The 19,981-nt window shown below is 41.8% G+C and overlaps 1 protein-coding gene across 4 annotated transcripts in view; it reads right to left on the bottom strand.

Moving 5' to 3' along the window:
• The window catches only part of abca2 (ATP-binding cassette, sub-family A (ABC1), member 2), a 169,942-nt gene that overhangs the window by 45,573 nt on the left and 104,388 nt on the right, over positions 1-19,981 (bottom strand). For all 4 annotated transcript variants that reach the window (XM_075468148.1, XM_075468150.1, XM_075468151.1 and 1 more), the window contains 6 exons: positions 16,902-17,098; positions 16,291-16,464; positions 12,540-12,736; positions 8,855-8,975; positions 8,396-8,686; positions 7,681-7,902 (listed from right to left, as the gene is read on the bottom strand). In XM_075468148.1, coding sequence (XP_075324263.1) covers positions 7,681-7,902; positions 8,396-8,686; positions 8,855-8,975; positions 12,540-12,736; positions 16,291-16,464; positions 16,902-17,098 — 1,202 coding nt within the window. The remainder of the gene's footprint in view (positions 1-7,680; positions 7,903-8,395; positions 8,687-8,854; positions 8,976-12,539; positions 12,737-16,290; positions 16,465-16,901; positions 17,099-19,981) is intronic.

Here is a 19,981-nt window from a genome sequence, read left to right as displayed (position 1 = left end):
GAGGAGTGTAAACGGCACGTAATGTCTCTCAGTGCATCAGGGATGACGACACGTTCGCCTCTGAGCACTACTCCATCTTGATGGCTCAGTTCATCTTAGAAAGAGAAGTATGGCCTAATTTCACTAGCTGTCTTTGCCTTGTCATTTGGCAGGCCTTTCTGTATGGTCTCAATGAGAATCTGCAGTTTTGTGTCATCTTTTGTGGTAGAACGAATTGAACTAAGGCTAGGCGTCCACTATTCCGGCACGTCAACGTAACTCGCCGGATTGGATGCCTAGTTGTCGCCGTGTTGCTACTACAGTGGGTGTGTGGGGCGTGTAGAATGGCTCCGGGGGAAAGTAAATAAGTTGAGATTTTAACCAACCGAAGTTTCTCCCTCTAAAAATTTGAGTTTTGGAGGGAAATGAATGTGTATAAATCGTCAGCAATGGAACATTATTTCGTATTTCACCATGGCTGTGGATCGAGCGAGGAGAGCTGCTGTGCTGCTGCTGCGACACAGGAGATCACATGATCTACTGTCATTGGATAACGCATTCCGTCTGCCGTGGCAAATTTGCATAAAGTTTGGCCGAGCCCAACTTTTTGACGTGCCGCAGGTCCGCCGCTCGCCGTGCCGGAATCCCAGCATGCTTTGCGAGCACGGCGACAACGATCGGACGGATTTAATTGAAAATGAATTGAATGCGTTGGATACGGCTTGACGTGCCGGAATAGTGGACGCCTACCGTAAGGCTGTCTGCAGATATGGGCGCATGCTGTAACATATTTATAGTCTCTATTTTAGCTTCCACGGAGCCATAGGACAAACATTCTGGAAGGTAAGCTCGGCTCAAGGTGTTTGCCAACACCATATCTCTTTCTAGTAAGTACACTACATCCACATCATACTTCTGAATGCGCATCATCATTCGCTGCAGTCGTTTGGGAGCACTTAGTAAAGGTTTCCTCACAATGTTCTCTAAGGGTTTGTGATCACTCTGTACAGTAACTTTACGGCCATAAGTGTACTGGTAGAACTTCTCCAAACTAAAAATCATTGCTAAGAATTCTTTCTCTATTTGGGCATAGCCCCTTTCTGTCTGTGGGAGTACTCTGCTGGCAAAAGCTATGGGCTTACCCCTCTGGACCCGTGCTGCTCCCAGGCCTGTGTCTGAGGCATCACACTGTACAGTCAGCTCCTCTTCTGGACTGTAGTATTTCAGCACCGGTGTGTTTGCAATCATCTTTTTCAGTTTGAGAAATGTCTCCTCATGTTGCTCTTACCACCTCCATTCACAGTCTTTCTGTGTCAGTTCTCTCAGTGGCTGACAGTGGTCAGAGAGGTGAGGGCAGAACTTTGCTAGGTAATTCACCATGCCTAACAGTCTCTGCACAGCTTTCATATCAGTTGGGCTTGGCATTTGTTCAATGGCACGCATCTTATCCGGGTCGACTTTCAGCCCATTTGCTGTCAGGAGATGTCCGATGTATGTTGCTTCCTTTTGTTTCAGTTTGAATTTCTCTGCATTCAGTTTGATGTTCTTTTGTCTGCACCTGTTCAGAAACAGTCTCAATTTCTGATCATGATCACGCTGTGCCATTTCTTGTGTCTCACCTTGTCCGGTGATCAGGACGTCGTCTGCGATGATGTACAGACCTGGCAGATCATCCAGTGCTTGTGTCAGCTTTCGCTGGAAGACCTCTGGTACTGGGCTGATTCCCATGGGGAGTCTCAGCCACCTGTAACGTCCAAACGGTGTTGCAAAGGTAGTCAGTAGGCTTGAATCCTCATCTAGCGTAACATGCCAGAAGCCGCTTTTGACATCGCATACTGAAAACACCTTGGCTTTGGACAGATCTGGAAGAATGTCGTCGATGGTTTGCAAGGGAAAGTGGCTGCGCTTCAGCGCCTTGTTCAAGGGTCTTGGATCGATACACACTCGCAGCCTCCCATTCTGCTTCTGCACTACCACCATACCATTAATCCAATCAGTGTTGCGCTCCACAGGTGCGATGATTCCTCTTTTCTGTAGGTCGATGAGTTCAGCCTTCAATGGCTGCATACTCCGCTTTTATCTGGTCCATGGTCCACTGGCCCCTTGTATTTGGCGATGTAGTAACGATGCTGTCGATTTCCATGATGTTTTCATACTGTACTTTGATCAGCTGCATGCCTTCACTTGCTCTTCTGCCCAGTAGTGGTCCACTGGCACCTTCCCCTACCACTTGGAATTCTAACCTGTACAGTTTCTGGTTTCTTGGATTTCTCAGTTTCAGTTTGCATTTCCCCAGTGGCTTCAGTTTGCTCTTGTTGTACATGACTAACACAGTCTTTGTGTCTTCCAACTTTGTGTTTGGATCAATCAGGTCAATTGGGATAATGTTACACGTAAGCCCCACTGTCTATCTGGAATTTAACAGTTTTGTTTCCAAGAAGCATGCCAGCAAAAAGCTGTGTACTGTGCTGTTTATCCACTACATTCACGCTGTCGACTTTCTGTGCAGTAACACTGAGCACTTCTTCAAACTCATCACTGTCAGATACAGCTACATGCACCTGTCTAGTGTTTTCTCTCTTCTGCTGACTTGCTTTGCACATAACAGCGAAATGGTTCTCTTTGCCACATTTTTTGCATTTCTTCCCGTATGCGGGGCATTTCTGTTTATTTCTCTCGTGCGATTTTCCACAGAACTTACAGTTGATGATGTTCTCCGGCCGTCTGTTCCGCGCTGGCTCTTTCACTGCATGCACTTCTTCCACTTTGGGTCCGGAGATTGTTTTGACATTTTCCCGCGACAACAACGGCACAACTGGATGCAGGACTCGAGTGTCAGTTTGTCCTCCCGTAGTAGCCGCTCCCTCATGCTAGCATTGTTGCTACCACACACGATTCTGTCACGAATCAACGAGTCACGTAGCGTCCCGAAGTTACATGTTTTCGCCAACACTTTTAATTCGGTCGCATAGCAGTCTATGGTTTCACTAGGGCCTTGGTTTCTCGAAAAGAACCGGAAATGTTCTACAGTTTCATTCACGGTAGGCATACAGTGTTCATCAAATTTCTTATTAATATCTGCGATCTTCCATGCTGCCTTAGGCGTCTCACCCATCAATGTGTCCAGTAGCTCTCTCCTGCTCTCACCCACGAGATAACCGAACAGTTTGCCCTTGGTGGTTTCATCTTCATCTCCCACCGCCAGGTCCACATAAAGCAAAAACTCTTCTCTCCATACCTTCCAAATCTTTGCGAGATTGCCTGAGTCCATGCACAGACGTTGTGGGGGTTTTAATCCATCCATTCCCGCGGCGAAACGTGCAAACTAAAAAACTAAACGTATAAAACTCAAAACTGGTCAAAATCCGTGACCACTGCCACCATGTTACATTCTGCCTCTAATAAAGTCAAACGGACTACAGAATATATCGTTCTAGCCCAACGGGGCTTTATGTTTATTAAAGTCATAACTGGAGCTACAAAGATGCGTGACTTCCCTGGCTCAGTCACTGGTGTAACACACAAATCAGTCCGTGTGGACAACAGTTCCCATTAATATACTGCCCACAGCCGGAAATCACTACAGAGAGTGGTGGAGACAGCTGAGTACATCACCGGCAACAAAGTCCCTACCATTCAGGACATCTTCCACCGTCGGTGTCTGAGGAGGACGCACAACATCCTCAAGGACCACAGCCATCCAGTGCGCAAACTGTTCTCGCTGTTACCGTCGGGCAGACGGTACAGGAGCCTGACTGCACACACAACAAGACTCAAGGACAGTTTCTTCCACCGGGCCATCAGGCTCATCAACAAATAGACTTGTATCTGTATTGTATTTCGAAACTTCCAATTCTTCTATTTTGCACATTCTTTTATTGTTTCACTCAATATTAATATCGCTCTTTTTTTAATTTTTAATTTTTAAACTATTGTCATTTCTTATTGACTGCACTGTTGAGTGGCACATTGGTCTCATCCAACACATTTCATTGCATTGTTGACCCTGTGTTTTCATGCATATGACAAATAAACTTGAAACTTGAAGATTGAGTGCTATCAATGCCATGACTGGTTATATCAACTTCTATGAGGGAAATACCATCTCCACAAGGACAGTAAGGGGCTTGGTTAATAATAAGTTCTGTGTGGAGGGGGGCGTGGTGCATCAGATGAAGAGGAGAGGTGGGAAGGGCTCAGAGGAAAGTGGGAGGGGAGATGATTGGCACACCTGTACATCGTCGGCTAATCATTCTCCCCTTTATCAGTAGCGTGCTGGTCCGGGCAAAGGAGGGAGGATGGTGAGATGACCTGTGTGAGAGACGGCAGAAGGCAGGAGAACCCAAACCTACCGGAGACGACGGCGATCGTCCCCTGCGTGCAGGCTAGTGAGCCTTGATTGCCAAATAAAAGGTTAACTTCCACGAAGTGGTCTGTGTGTGTGTTGGGGAGAACCCACGGTGGCACGAATCTTGCCACATTCTGTTTTACCAGTGACCCAAAAAAAGCTATTGAAGAATAAGAAGAACGTCTCCAGGGAGGGAGATAGGGAATTATTAAGGAGTTTCCAGAAGCATGTTAATATATTAGAAAGAGCAAGGAATTGTACAGGAAATAATTTGTGAAATGCTCCAGGTGATTAACTTGAGAGATGTGTGGTTAGAGATTAAAAATAGCACAGGCTTCAAGGAGAAGAGGATAAGACTGATTAAAGTTTAAACAGAGCCAACAAGCTGAACATGCTTTTCAATAAGCATGGTTCAGCAATACTAAGCATTCTCCTTCCCTTCCTCAAGTTACACAGACCTCACACCCTCCGTGCTACAGTGTCATCTGGCACCTCAGTTATGGATCTCAACACTGCCTCACCAACATCTCCGTCCATATCAGGACACAATGAGACCTTGTTTGCTTTCCCACTCCAGCAGGCAAATGAAGAAGCAACTAGAGAAACTGAACAGAGTCTAGGCTGCAGGTGTATTGATGTAGTGATTATGTCAGCCCCATGGTCCTGTAGGCCTGCACAGAAGAGCTTTGTGGGATTGTGTTTGACCTTTTTTACCCTAGGCTTAGTTGGAAAAAAATTCTAGTGCTGATGAAGAAATCATGTCTTGTTTATGTACCAAAAAAAATTCTCAGTCATACACGCACCTCACCTGCACCATTCATTCATCTACTTTCTATATCTGCTTAATCTGATTCAGGGTCACGGGGGGGGGGGGCTGGAGCCTATCCCAGCTGTCATTGGGTGAGGGGCAGGGTACACCCTGGACAGGTCGCCAGTCCATCACAGAGCCACACAGAGACAGACAAGACAACCATGCATGCTCACACTTACTCAAAGGGTCAATTTAGAATCAGCACCTATTTGATCAAATAACTAGTGTAGCTCTCTCCACAACTGACAGGGATTGGGTCCTCTTTAACTGGCATTTATTTCGTCTCTCATTGTTTATGTCAAGAGAACTGTTAGTACAGTAATGCAAATATGTCAGCGCACAACAATCTATACATGAAGTAAAAAAAGTGACAAGTGTTGCGCCGTGTAAACATAAACAAAAACATGACAAATGCAAAAAGTACCTCTTTGGCCGCTTGCTGTGAACAGAGATTCTTGTTGCATGTCGGGCCTTGCTCAGCAATATATTGATGTAGCAATAAGTCTAATATAAAGAACTTGTGAAATGAGTGATTAACCCACCCATATTTTAACTTAACAACTCATTCAGCCACTTTTAAATGATTTAATAACATGAAATATGATTATTTTACTGTGATGGACTGGCGACCTGTCCAGGGTGTACGCCCGATGACTGCTGGGATAGGCTCCAGCCCCCCCGCGACCTGACCGACGGATTAAGCGGGTATAGAAAATGGATGGATGGATATTTTAACACAAATACAACAACACAAGTCTTTTATGAGAAACGCACATATCCAAATCTATATTACCATAAATAAGTCGGTATAATTGAACCATATTTGTCAACTGCAAAGAGGAGTAGCAATTTTAACAAAACACAAAAAACATTTAATTTATTCACAGAAACACAAATTCTAAGAGATGATTTACCATGAAAAACACAATATACAGCAGGTGTATATGGTGATCATGCGCATTTCACTCTCACCTAAACATCATTAGGTTTCTCAAAATCACCAACAGATTTAGTACATCAGTGCTCAGTGACTCCAACTTTGATCAATTTAGTGGGGTGAGTGAGTGGGCTTCCTTTTTTAAAATATATTATGTACTGAGAGTAGCACCATCACTACTTTGAGAAACAGGGAAATCAGTAAAAAGGAAAACAATTATTAAAGAACTAGAAAACAACACAAATAACCCTTCACCTCAAATCCAGAATGATCAACAGCAATGTAAATTAGAATTGAATGAAAACATATATAAAAAAGATTAAATTCCTTTCACTCAGGCTAAGACAAGAGAACTGCAAATCTGGCCAATCAAATCAAGAGAACGAAGGGAAAAAACAATCAGCGATTGTAAACTAAGCAGGGAAGATCATACACACACCTGAAGAAATAAATTGATTACATTCCAAGACTTCTATGCTAATTCATTAACAAATAAATCAAACTAAGAAAACGTTGATCATTCTTATCTATTACTGATTTTCCATATCTTATCAAAAACTTGGCAAATTAACTTGACAAGCCACTTACAAAACCAGTATTTAATACGGTGTTCCAACTAATGCCTAAGAATACATCACCAGGACCAAATGACTTCCCATGCTGAGTTCTGAAAACATGTTTGGAATATTTTAACTCCAGTCTTTATCAGAGTAACTGATTAAATTAAACTGAAATCTCAATTCCATTCAGATAAATACAGCTGTGATCGCTTTAATATAACAAGGCATATATCCCACCTCACCTCATCAAGTTCAAGGTTGCCAGTCCATCTCAGGGCCACACAGAGACAAACAAGACACACAACCATGCCAGTTCACACTCACACCTAGGGAAAATTTAGAATCACAAATTAACCTAACATGCATGTTTTTGTGCAGTGGGAGGAAGCCGGATTACCCGGAGAGAACCCACGCATACGTTGGGAAAACTCCACACAGAAAAGCCCCAGCCGGGATTCGGACCAGGAATGCTCTTGCTGTGAGGGAGGGTGCTAACCACCACACCTCCGTGCAGCCCATCAAAGATACAGCGGCTACAATTTCAATTTTACTGTAAGTCAAACCAAAAATATCCAATATAAATTCAGCTTGTATGCAAACAATATTTTACATCACTTACCACACCATTCACCTTCTCTATATGAGACCATCGACTGGTCTAAATCCACCATTTTTTTTTTCACTCAGCCCCGCTGAGTATTTATGTATGCATAAAGATATCTACATATATATATATATATATATATATATACATATACATATACACACATACATCCATATATCTATAGAATAAACAGAAAAAAGTGCACAAAGAAAAGCACAAGAAAAAAAAGGGAGGCAAAGAGCCAGAGCTACTGTGAAATGCTGCCACTAGTATGACTCCATTCTAAAAGAAAAGATAACATCAACATTAAAACGTAACTGTCTTAAACAGTATTACCACCAGGACTGAACACCTTAGCAATAGCACGAGATACACTCTCCTGCTGTTCAAAAGTAACTATTGTTCTGACAAACAAGAGAGAGACCTAAGACAAACACTCACCGATCTCAGGTACAGATAAGGCCACGGTCATAGCAACACACACAAAGAAGGCAGGCAGAAGGATCTGAGAGAAAAGGCCTTTGGTATTCCTCTTGGCACAGTGGAACCTCTTGATAATGAGGCCATGAAACTGACTTAATTTCAGCCACCAACCCTCCAACCTGAAGCTGCCTTGCCCCTCCAGGACTTCAAGTTGTGGGGATGATGCATTTTCTTCACAGCCTGATGATGAAAGAGACAGGACACGAACAAGAGAAAATGACACAATAATGAAATGTAAACACATGTCTGTCTGTCAAACTGTTTCCACGGATTGTGCAAAACTCATTGCGGAGTTGAATGCATTCAGTATTTTGGCAATCTTTTAATCTGAATTGGTTTAATAAATCCAATTAAATAATAATCACCTTTTATAAAAGTGTCCTGAGAAAAATAAAAAAAATATATACAACATTTCTGTGTCAGACCTGCTACTGGTGTTTTTCGTTGCTGATTTCTCTTTTTCTTTTCCATTTTTTTCAGTTTACTTTTGTCTAGATGACAAAAACAATTGGGCATCTTGTTTGCAATAATTGTTAGTCTTCCTCTGTTAAATTGAATTAAACTAATAAAAAGGAGTAGTCATAAACTATTATCATTATCACCCCTTTGCCTGTTTCTGATTCAGACAGTGATGCATCAATATAAAATCACATGTGCCATGCTATTGTCCTACCTCTGAGGTTAGCAGAGTCAGATTCTTGGTAGTTCTCAAAAAGCGGATAGTAATCTCCATAGAAGTCTGTGTAAAGTCCTCCTTCATCCCCCCTCACTGAGCCAACGGATGATGAGGACTTCAGGGAGGACTGGCTTTGGCTCAGCTTGGAAGATAATACCAGATTGCTCAGCTCCACCTCTGGCTTCTCATTCTCCTCTCTGGGTCCTGTCTCAGCCTGTGGCTCCACCTGGGCTTCAGAACCCACTGATGATTTCCTTACTGAACCGCCCTCAAGCGAACCATTCATGTCTACCCAGGGGCAGACAAAGAGAGATGGGGAGATGATTATCATTATATCCCGGACACAGACATCAAAAAAGTCGGCAGTTTAGTTACTGCTGAGCCCGTGAAAGCAACCAAAAGTCTTTGTAAAGGTGTTGAGTTATGTGGAGATATGAGTAAAGAGCATGGCCTCACCAGCATCACTGTTCTCTATAGACTGATCTTCCTCAGACACTTTGAGGAACACTTCCTCCAAGGTGGTGTCCATCACCCCGAAGCTGGTAAGGGCCAGGCTGTTCAAGCTCTGCTCTAAAGCCTAGAAGCATCAGAATAGAATGGAGAATGAATCAGATATATTTCTGATAACTTCCTGATAATATTGTGAGATAGATCTGGACATCTAGGACAAATTGTATAGTTTTATAGGTCTGTAGGTTTTAATTGTCTGCAAAGGCAAGTGATGTGGAAAGTTCTGAGCTTATATGGCAAGACAGTTTTATGAATTCCTCGATTTTTGCATATCTGTTTTGCAGCGATGGGTCATTGTATAAACCTGTGCGATAGTGATGATATCTGAACTATATCAGACTAGTTTTTCCTCTGGGAAGGAGGTTGCACAGTGAGACTGTCAGGGAGTTTGGCATTGTTCTCCGGCAATTGGTTATTAAAGCATATCCCTCAGTAGACTGAGATACACAGTACTTATTAGCAAAAGATCATTTTGTTGTACACGTGGGAAATGGGTATGTGTGTGTTAGTTAGCGTAGTGCTTAACATGCTTCACTGGAGGAGGCAAATATTCTGGCCGCAGGACCCGAACCCATTAAAGGCTTGGAAAATAGCTGTTCATTACTCAATGCAAAGGTACGGTGTGTTGCTTTAGAAGGGTGCTGGTGATGAGCGTATTGACGCTCTGTTTGGGGTTATTGTGGGCTTAAGGTAGGATGTAAATTTTCTCCAAAGTACAGTGAAATTTTAGCTGATCCAGTTCCATCTAGTTCTAATCCTGCCCTTTCAGTCACAAATGCCCTTTAGTCTATCGAATTATACGTTACCCTGTCAAAATGTGATGATAGTGGATATGGGGAGTGTGGGTGTAAGCAGCACATTACACCCACACTACTTGAAGGAAAACTAGAGGGTGTGTGCACAGAAGGCCGGATGCCTGCCCCCTCTCCTATATCTACAGTGGTCCAGGATGGCTTAAAGGGAAGTTCTGGTTACCTAAGAGTTAAAATAGGTGGGTTCGATTGTTGTGTATTGATAGATACTGGAGACTCTCGCTCTGTTATTCTTAAATGCTTGTGGTTTCATGTTGCTTGAGGGGAGTGTGATTTAACAACATATGCTGGCAATGCTGCGGTTATTAATCATAGTGGCATGCATGTTTTGGGGTGCTGGCAAACTGTGAGCCAATTTGATTCTCTTGCCATCATTGCTGCAAGTTCAGTGTGGGTGGGGTGATTATGTTGAGGGAATGTTGGAGCAATCTAACTCTCTTTCTAGACAATGTGACCTTCTTGTGGCCAGGGTTGTTTGTAGGGTTGGTCAGGGTAAGCTGCCAAGTTGGATTTTGAATGTAATCAATTATCCCTTAACACTGAAAACTGGTATGAACTGGTATGAGGTTGAAGCAGGCTGGCATGAAGATGACTGTAATGGTGAGGATGCTTCACAGCCCTGGACAGTGGATGCATTATTGGATCAGTTTGGGGTGGAGGGGATAGGTATTTCTCCAGAAAAAAGTAAGTGCAGTTACACAATTATTGCAACAAAACCATTTTGGAGGACACAGATGATTACACATGGGATTAACATAAGAGATGCAGCACCCTTTGAGATGCATCCATGAAAGGTACCCCTTCAATTGTTACATAAGATGGCGGTGCGCATAGATGCTGCGGGTTGGTGCTCCCTGAAACGATTCTGTTTGGTGTCTTTTACCACTGCTGACATACTGCCTAACAGCTTGCTATGTGAACTGCATGGCTGTAGACAGGAAGAATATCCAGAGGGTCATCAACACATTAAAAAAAATAAAAAATAAAAAATAAAAAAATAAATAAATCACTGGACTGCCCCAGGTTCCTCTGGAGATTTTCAAGACACACTGTCTGCACAGATCCAGCAACATCTGGAAAAATGGGACCCACCTGTTACAGAGCCATTAAAGCACCCACCTCCAGACTGAAAAACGTTTTTTTCCCCTCAAGACATTACTGGATTAAAAAGTAACTACCTCCGACCCCCATGCTCACCTCTCTTCCTCTGCCTTTATGTACAACTTATGACATTTTTATTGTTTATTGCATTTTATTATTGTATTTTATTGTGTATCTTTTGTGTGGGTTGATATATGACTGAGCTTTCACGGAAAATGCTTTTTAAATTTTGTGGTACGGCATTTGTGCAATAACAATAAAACTGATTCTTATTCTAAACAGGCAAGTGCTAATTTGGGGCAAATGCTGGCTAATGACATCATATGCATCTCCTATAGTCCAGGCGCAGGCCCCATGGCTCTTGTGAAAAAGATGGATTTAGATTTTGTATGGACTACAGGAAACTCAGTTAAAAAAAAAAAAAAAACTCTTCATACTGTAGATTTGTACATAGCGAATGTTTATTCACAATTTTTATTTTATTTTATTTTATTCTATTCTATTTGCTTGTTTTTACTTTAATTGTTTTCATATATTTTACTGTATGCTGCTGCAACAAAACAATTTCCCAAATTGGGATGAGTAAAGTACTTATCTATCTATCTATTACAAGGAAAGATGCATATCACCTTTCTAGGACTGATAATGCATTGGATAGTCTTACTCACGCCTGCTGGTTTTCAACACTTGACTTAGCCAGTGGCGATTGCTGATCCGAAAGATCATCACAAGACTTTTATCACAAGCAAACTGCTCTTTGAGTTCAACGTTTTGAGTTCTACATTTGAGTAGTATATTTCAGCTTTTGATGGATCTCATTCTTCCTTGGTTTACTTGCATGCTATAATTGTGTTTGGTCATACTTTCCAGGAGCACCTAACACGTGTTGATGGTGTGCTGGAAAATGTGGACTGATTTCAAAGTTAAGCCATTCAAGTGTAACTTGTTTTCTACCAAAGTCAATTATCTAGGACATATCAACCCTGCTGAAGGGGTGATGCTGAATCCTGCCAAAGTTGGGGCAGTAAGGGGGTGGCTGATTCCAACTAATCAGAAAATCAGTGTTTTATTGGACTGGCATCTTATTATAAGCATTTTTTACAAGTTGTGCAGACACAGCCACTCCTCATATCAATTAACAGAAAGGAGGAGTCCATTTTCAGTGGACTGAGAAATGTCAATAAGCTTTTGATAAACTCAAAGCTGGTCTAATTATGGCTCCAGTGTTGGCATACCCAGATCCTACTACGCTATTTATTTTAGATACTGATGCAAGTGAATTTGTCTGTGGAAGGGAGCGTTGTAGAAAGTTCTGAGCTTAGATGGCAGGACTGTTTTATGAATTCCCCTGTTTTGGTATATCCATTTTGCATTGCCTCTTGAAAAAGGTGACATGGTTTTTCAAGTGGATTGTTTTGGCCCAACAGTGTTCAGTCTGGGGTGTAATGGTGATAATTGTTGGAAGCATTAAGATTGAAAAGGGGCCAGTGCTATGCCGCTCTTAGTGTTGTGGCATATATTGATCCTTGCGTGGTCAGCTGCTGCTCTCTCTCACTTTGCTAAACACAAACCGTTTTCCAACGACAATTAGACTGTCACAAGAGCCCTAATGTTAATGTAGTGATGGTCTTAACCCCATCCCCTGAACTAGATAAAACAGGTGTAAAAATTGGATGGATGGGTGAATAGTTTCTGTGTGTATGTTGGTCTGTTTGTACCTGCAACAACCTCTCAAAGCAACCCTTCTTGACAGCCTCAGAGGGTAGGATATAAGACAGCTCAGTGTTAGAGTCAGACACCAGTAGGCAGGATGCCACAAATTGGCATATAAACTGGGTGACACGAACTTCTGAGCAAGGCAACATGGTTGAGGATGGCGACAGAGATGAAGCAGGCTGCAGTTGGTAGCCCTGGCCTGAAGGATGGGAAAAAAACATACATCCACAAAAAGTGTGGAGAAACAAGAGAAAATAGTTAAAGTTAGACAGAGAACAATAAGACAGGAAAAGAAAAGAAAAAGATTACAGACAAGACATTAAATACAGGCTTCTAGCTGTAGGTTTATCAGCTTGAGAAAACAAAGGAGTACACAAAGATTTGTTTAAGCAGCAAACAAAAGACTAGTACATCCACATATTACAAATCACATGTGCAGCCCAAAATACACGAGTCATTTTTTTTTTTTTTTTGAAAACCAAAAAAAACACCATATGTTCTATGTCAACGACATTAAAATCAGTGAATGCCTTCTTTCTGACCAAACGACAATAGCATAATCTTAATCATCAACTTGTATTTCAAACTTGTCTCCCATAATTAACACTCCTATATTGTTAAAATTGGCTTTGTTCTTAGACATTATGAATGAAATAAGTCTCAGTACTTTTCCATTATGACCTAAAGTGATCCAGGAGTAGAAAGACAAAACATTTAGGAAAGCCTGGGAAAGCAAGTGCAGATTCACACACACACATTGTTTTGGGCTGATCCAGAGAATATGACGAGGCATGTTGAACCTACTCATGTCCAATCATACTCGGTCGAATGTGAGTCCAACCTATGAGGCTATAAATACAAATGATACCCGGAAATCATGGCTCTGTCTGACGGATTCCTGCGAGAGTTCTGTCATACTGAGACCAGTGCTGGAGTGCTGCACTTGTGGCCATCCATTAAATACTTCATTTTCACTTGAACTGCTCTGGTCCGTTCTTGAGCTTCCAACTAAAAGAACCGTATCTAACAATATTGATCCTTATTAGTTGACAGTATTCATACCAATGGCTTTGAAGGTTTAAACCTAAAAACCTACTCTTGATACAGGACTTTTGGCTACTAGAGGCACACCTCCAATCTCCCTTTTTATATAAATATTCTTGAAAAAAATAAATGCAGGTCAACTTTGTGATCATTTGCAGGAAAACAATTAGTTTGAAGAGTTTTATTCAGGATTCAGAACATGTCATAGCACAGAAAGAGCAAAACATTCTACTACAGACGCTTGAACATGTTATTGGGATTACAGGAACCACCTTTATTCATGCATCCATTGGGTAATATTATTTGGCAACATGAGATAAATTTCTATTGTTACACAGATGGTTTTCAGCTACACTTATCCATTAAGTGAGATGAAACCAGTCCATTGATTAGACTGCAAGCAGGTCTTAAAGACATAAAGGGCTGGATGACTAAATTGTCTGCCTAAGAAAAAACTGAAGGAGTTGTCGTTGAACCTGAGCACCACAGAAAGAACCCTTAAGTTAATTTTGACCAGGATTGGTCCTGGTTTGTAAGTCTTTTGACTCGCATGTAAAACAAGTTTATACGACCGCCCTCTTTTGCCTTCACAATATTGTCAAAATTTGGAAAATCCTGTCTGAGAATGACACTGAAAAACTGGTCCATGCCTTTATTACTCAAAGAATTGGACTACTGCAATTCTTAATTAATGGGCTGTCCCATAATACTCTGAAGAGCACCCATCTTACCCAAACTGCTGCAACAAGAGTTCTGATGTGAAGTATTAGGGAATTCTCCAATTTTAGCTTCTTTTTATTGTATCCCTGTTAAATCAAGAAGAGAATTTACATTTTTTCTCTTCTCATATAAAGCTCTTAATAACTGAGCACTATTGTATCTTAAAGATCTTAGAATTCAGTATTTTCACAACAGAGCACTTTGGTCCCAGGCAGGTTTACTTGTGGTTCCCAGAGTTTCTAAAAGTAGAATGGGAGGCAGAGCCTTCAGTTATCAAGCCCCTCTCTGTGGAACCAGCTGCAACTGTGGGTTTGGGAGGCAGGCTCAGGTGAGTCTGAAACAACTCTTAGTTATGCAGGCCTAGAGTGCTGGGTGAGCTCCCATTATTCATCTAGCAACTTTCCTCACCCTGTTCTCTTTACTCTCCATGTATAACAGGGATGCCAGGGTTACGGCCCGCGGGCCGGACCCGGCCCGACTATACCTCAGGTCCGGCCCGCGGATGATCAGTGAAAGTTTTTTTTTTTTTTTTACAATTTTTTACAATTTTTTTTTTATAATTTAATTTTCGTGAAATCCGTCAGTTAATCTGTTGGTTTTAATCCAATCAAAATTATTATTTTAATTATTTCATTTTCAGTGGAATCCGTCAGTTGGTCTGTTGCCGCGCTCACCTCAGCTGCAGCTGCGCGCTATCAACCAACGTGTTGTCAAAAAAGAGGAAGGTCGACACTGAATGTCGCATCTTTCAGGATAAATGGAAAGAAAACTATTTCTTTTGGGAAGTAGGAGGCAAACCCGTGTGTCTTATTTGTTCTCAACAAGTGGCTGTAGCAAAGGAGTATAACATCAAACGGCACTATGAGACACACCGAGAAATACTGCGAGTACACAGGGCAACTTCGGACTCAAAAGCTAAACGAACTAGCATCATCGCTACAGAGACAGCAAGCCGTATTCTCCAAATGTCGAGATACACACAAAGGTTTGTTTAATTTTTATACATATTCTTTGTCAACGCTTATAATTATTTTTTATTTTTGACTGCACCATTTCTGAAATGGCTCAATTTCGTTAACTTATACATTTAATTTCGTTTCAAGGGGCAGTGAAGGCACGCTACATCATCGCTTGGGAAATTGCGAGGGCATCCAAGCCTTTCTCGGAAGGTGCATTTGTCAAGACCTGCATGCTAAAGGCAGCCGAGCTAGTGTGTCCTGACAAGCGACAAGCTCTAGCTAACATAAGCCAATTTCACCCTGGCATCCCTGATGTATACGTTTGAAATTTTTGTCAATAACTGATATTGATTGAATAACTGGTGCTTGTTGACCCATTTTTCTTGACCTCTTAACCTCCAACTGGTCAAGGAAAATCTCTGTCCTGAGTCTGGTTCTGCTGGAGGTAAATTTCTCTGAATTGGCATTATATGATTTGGACTAATTTAGATTTTAATAAATTTGATCAATTCAATTACAATTAACTGGAAAGAACCAGACTGTATTTTAAAGTTCTTTGAGATTACTTTTGTTGTCAATTGGTGCTATATAAATAAAACTGAATTGAACTGAATTACTGCATGAAGCATTTTCATGGTTTTTGGTGATCATTATATAGAAACTAAATTTAGGATTAGACAAGGTTTAACAAGGTTAAAGAGTAGTCCTTAGCTAACCGATTCACATAATATTTAATGCTTATACTGAAATGCATGGTTGGATCTTTAATTTGAAACAAAAACAAAGACGTGCACATGAAAACTGTTTGTCAGAATATGTAATTCAACACTATAAAGCCTGATTTATAGTCGTCCGGGAAAGGCCACGGAGAGCCCTCACCCTCCCGGAGACGCTCTCCATTGGTTGCGTGCGTCGGCCAAAATTCCTATCTATCCGTCGAGGAGACGGAGACTCGTGGAATGAAAAACTAAAGTTATTTCTTATTTACATTACTGATATAAACTGTACACATATGCTTATGAGTACACACCTTGACCTTCAATCTGCTTTTTGACCAGTGTCAGTTTGTATCCATCCCCGTAGGTGCTTTTCAGGAACAGTGGTGAGCCACAGCATTTGAGTTTCCCATGTGAGATGATAGCAATGCGATCTCCCAAAAGGTCTGCTTCATCCATATGGTGGGTGGACAGTAGAATTGTACGGCCTAAGGTAAAGGTACAACAAATAGAGAAACATACATAACCTGTTTTTCACTTTAACCGTAAGGCAAGAAATGAAAAAAAGCATAGGTCGTGTATCTGCATTAATATTGTGAAATTTGAATATATACATATATATATATATATACACATATATATATATATATATATATATATATATATAGAGAGAGAGAGAGAGAGGAAGAGAATCAGAAAAGACCCTAACTCAATAAGGATTACAATTATTCTCTGTCATATACATAAATTTTCTTTTTTTTTTAAAATTTCTTTGAGAATGTAAGAAGTCTGTACCAGGATATCCTTACCCTCTGCAATAAAGAGATGTAAGCCTAAGAATTTTTTAATGAGCAAAAATTCCTGTTTTACACACATAATATTGCAAAGTACAAGGATGTGCTCTTGGTCTTGCGGCATCACTTACCTCGTTTGTATTTAAGGATGAGATCCCAGATGGCCCTGCGAGAATAGGGATCCACCCCTGCCGTGGGTTCATCAAGGATAACGGCCCTTGAACCACCAACAAAGGCAATAGCCACAGACAGCTTCCTCTTCATCCCACCGGACAATGTCTGTACCAGGCTATGACGCTTGTTAGACAACTCCAGGTCAACAATCATTCTGCACATACACACACACACACACACACACACACACACATACACAGAGTAAATAAATTATTACATGCTGTAATGCAGATACATCTGTCAAGCATTAGCACAATGTCCATTTCCACGACACTAGTTGGACATGAGTCCAAACATACTCACCGCTCTTCTGCTCTTGTTTTTTCTGTTTAACACAGATGAGCCCTATTGTTAAACAGCATAGTTTCCCAGTGGGAACCCATAAGAAACAGGGCACAATCAAATTATAAAATTAGTCAATATTGTTAATCAAAAGTTTTGGCATACCCACTCATTCAGAATGAAAGGGGAGGTGAGTCTAAACATTTGTCAGGTACTGTGCATTGAGTCACTAGAAGACTTCTTTTGTGGGGAAACATCTGTGCAGGAACTCCTAAGCATCACCAACAGATCACGTGAAAAGGTAAGTGATAACTACTGGAAATAAATGTATGAAACATAATTTATCTTAGAGATTTAAAGAGGTGCATGTGATATGACTCATATCACATGGCAGTATGTTGTTAACTTTAGAAAACGTATAGCAAGCTGACTGGTACAACAGCTTTCTGTCTGTACTTATAACACCAGCAATATTATCTATTTGACTAAATACTACTCCTTTTACATAGTAAATATCATTTGTGAGAAGTAAATTAAAATGTATTTATCGTCAATATTTTAAGACCGTATAAGCTGTACAGTCAAAATGAGAAAAAAATAGAAGAACATTTGTACACAATGTATATTTAGTTTTTTTATTTTTCATTCCTGTGTGGAATTTTTAATGGTATTACATAAATGTTACAACTGTCTTCGGATGACTGATGAATTACAGTACAGATAAAACTATCCTGAACAGGGAGTGATTTTTGACCGTGTGCTTTGGACAGACAAAGATATAGAAAGAGAAAAAAGCTTAAAATAAGAACTGCTTCACATCTTTTACTCTAGATAATTGTAGCTGTCTCAATGGAGTGGCACCAGACAATAAAAGTCACCTCGCACCGAAAAGAGACACCGGGGCACCCCAGGAGCCAGGCCTGGATGAGGGGGAGCTTGCCGGCGAGCGCCTGGTGACGGAACCTAGACTCCTGGGGCTCGGTTGGCGTCTGCCAAGAGTTCAACCAACTCCACGTGGGCCCATGACAGGGCAGAAAATTCGAGGTCAGGTGCATTGTAGCTGGGAAAAAAGCAAGCGAGGGTGGAGGCCTGGATGTGCCGATTCCCAACGTCGTAAACAACATACAGCGTTGGCTCGGGAACCAAACTCATGAAGAGAGGCGTCAGGCGGGTGTGGGGATACTCACAAGTCTCCGTGTTGGAGGTCTCCCTGGTGGGCGAGAGGGTTGCCTCACTGTGGCCGTAAATCACAGGAGGGAAGGTGCTGACTGTTGTTTGTGCATATGCACTAAACAGTGTGGGAGGGAGCACTACCTTATGTCAATGGTAATTTCAATGTCTTTGTTAGAACTGCTTGAGAAACCCCCACAACATGCTTTCCCATCTGCAAACTAATTGTTTTTAATCATTTGCCTCTTAATTACCATCGAGATACAATATCCTAACCTGACTCACGTCATCTGGCTGCGTTCACCAACTACACACGGGGGCGTTCCCTTTCCTCACACAACCATCTGAGGAGCCTGGGAGTCATATGCGTTTCGTCCGATTAGAAAATAATCAGAGCCAATCATTAATCGCTGGGTGGGACTTTGGATGAATGGGCCGCTTTATGGCCGCCCATTCATGCTCCAGAGGGCGGGAGTCAGGTAAGCTCTGAGCTACGTCACGGGTTGAGTCATTGGGAGTGGCTGAAGTGGCGTGTCAGTCAAGATGACGGACGGATTCTTCATCCAATCACATGCACGAGTTCAAGAAAAAATAGCCCCATTTGAAATCATGTCGGTTGTGGGCTCGTCCCAGATGGTATGCGAATACCAGAGGGCGGGAGTCAGGTAAACGATATCCTGCCCCAAGTGTGAGGGGTGTGGTGAGGTGATGGTCAAATAAAAGGCCAAAAGGCACCCAAAGGCACCCCTTTCCTTGCCACCCGAGGGGCATTCCTCAAGTATAAATATTTGAGTCTCCCCATTGTTCGAGGTCTTTCTTCACCGTGACCGCTGAGGTGCTGATTGAACTTTTCTTTGCAGAGAAAATAAAACTTTGTCAGCCGGCAAAAAGAAGTCTATATTTCATTCTTCACTAGAAGTAATAGAAAGGAAAAACTTCCATGACAATTACCACTGCTTACACCACATATTGGGTCAGGGTGTTCTCTGGTAGGTCAACGACAGAAGATGTTTGTGGAAATCTAAGGTACGGTGGCATCAAATAAAAATTGGGTTTTTGCCCAATGTTCATCTGTCTTTTTCAGGAGGTCTGGATCTGCTTCAACATTATTCTGTGGAAACCTCAGGCTGCTAGTGAGGTGACCGCTTGCCCAGAAAACTGTGGCTCATTATCCAATATCAGGACCTCTGGAATGCCATGGCGGGCGAAAATGGACTTTAAGTGCACAATGACATCAGTGGAGCTGGTGTGAGCTAATTGTGCAATCTGAACATACCTGGACAAGAAACCCACAACAAGCAGGTAGGTTTTGCTTCCCAGGATAAACTGCTCCCAGCTTTTGCCATTGTCTTTTAGGGCACTCTGATGCCATAAGTCGCTCCTTATGATTGTATCGCTCTTGTATGTATGTCCTTCAGTTGAGCACCATCTTATTTAACTGCTGGTTGAGTCCAGGCCACCACACAGTCTGACGAGCATGGGCTTTACACTTTACAACACCTAAGTGTCCTTCATGTAGCCTGGCTCGCACATCTTTCTTCCTTGCTCATTGTATTACAAGCCGTGTGTCTCTCAGCAGTAAGCC

The sequence above is a fragment of the Odontesthes bonariensis genome, chromosome 6 (genome assembly GCF_027942865.1).
Source record: "Odontesthes bonariensis isolate fOdoBon6 chromosome 6, fOdoBon6.hap1, whole genome shotgun sequence".
Taxonomy (NCBI): Eukaryota; Metazoa; Chordata; class Actinopteri; order Atheriniformes; family Atherinopsidae; genus Odontesthes; species Odontesthes bonariensis.
Note: the sequence above shows the minus strand (reverse complement) of the source record. Positions and strands in the feature narration are given on the sequence as shown.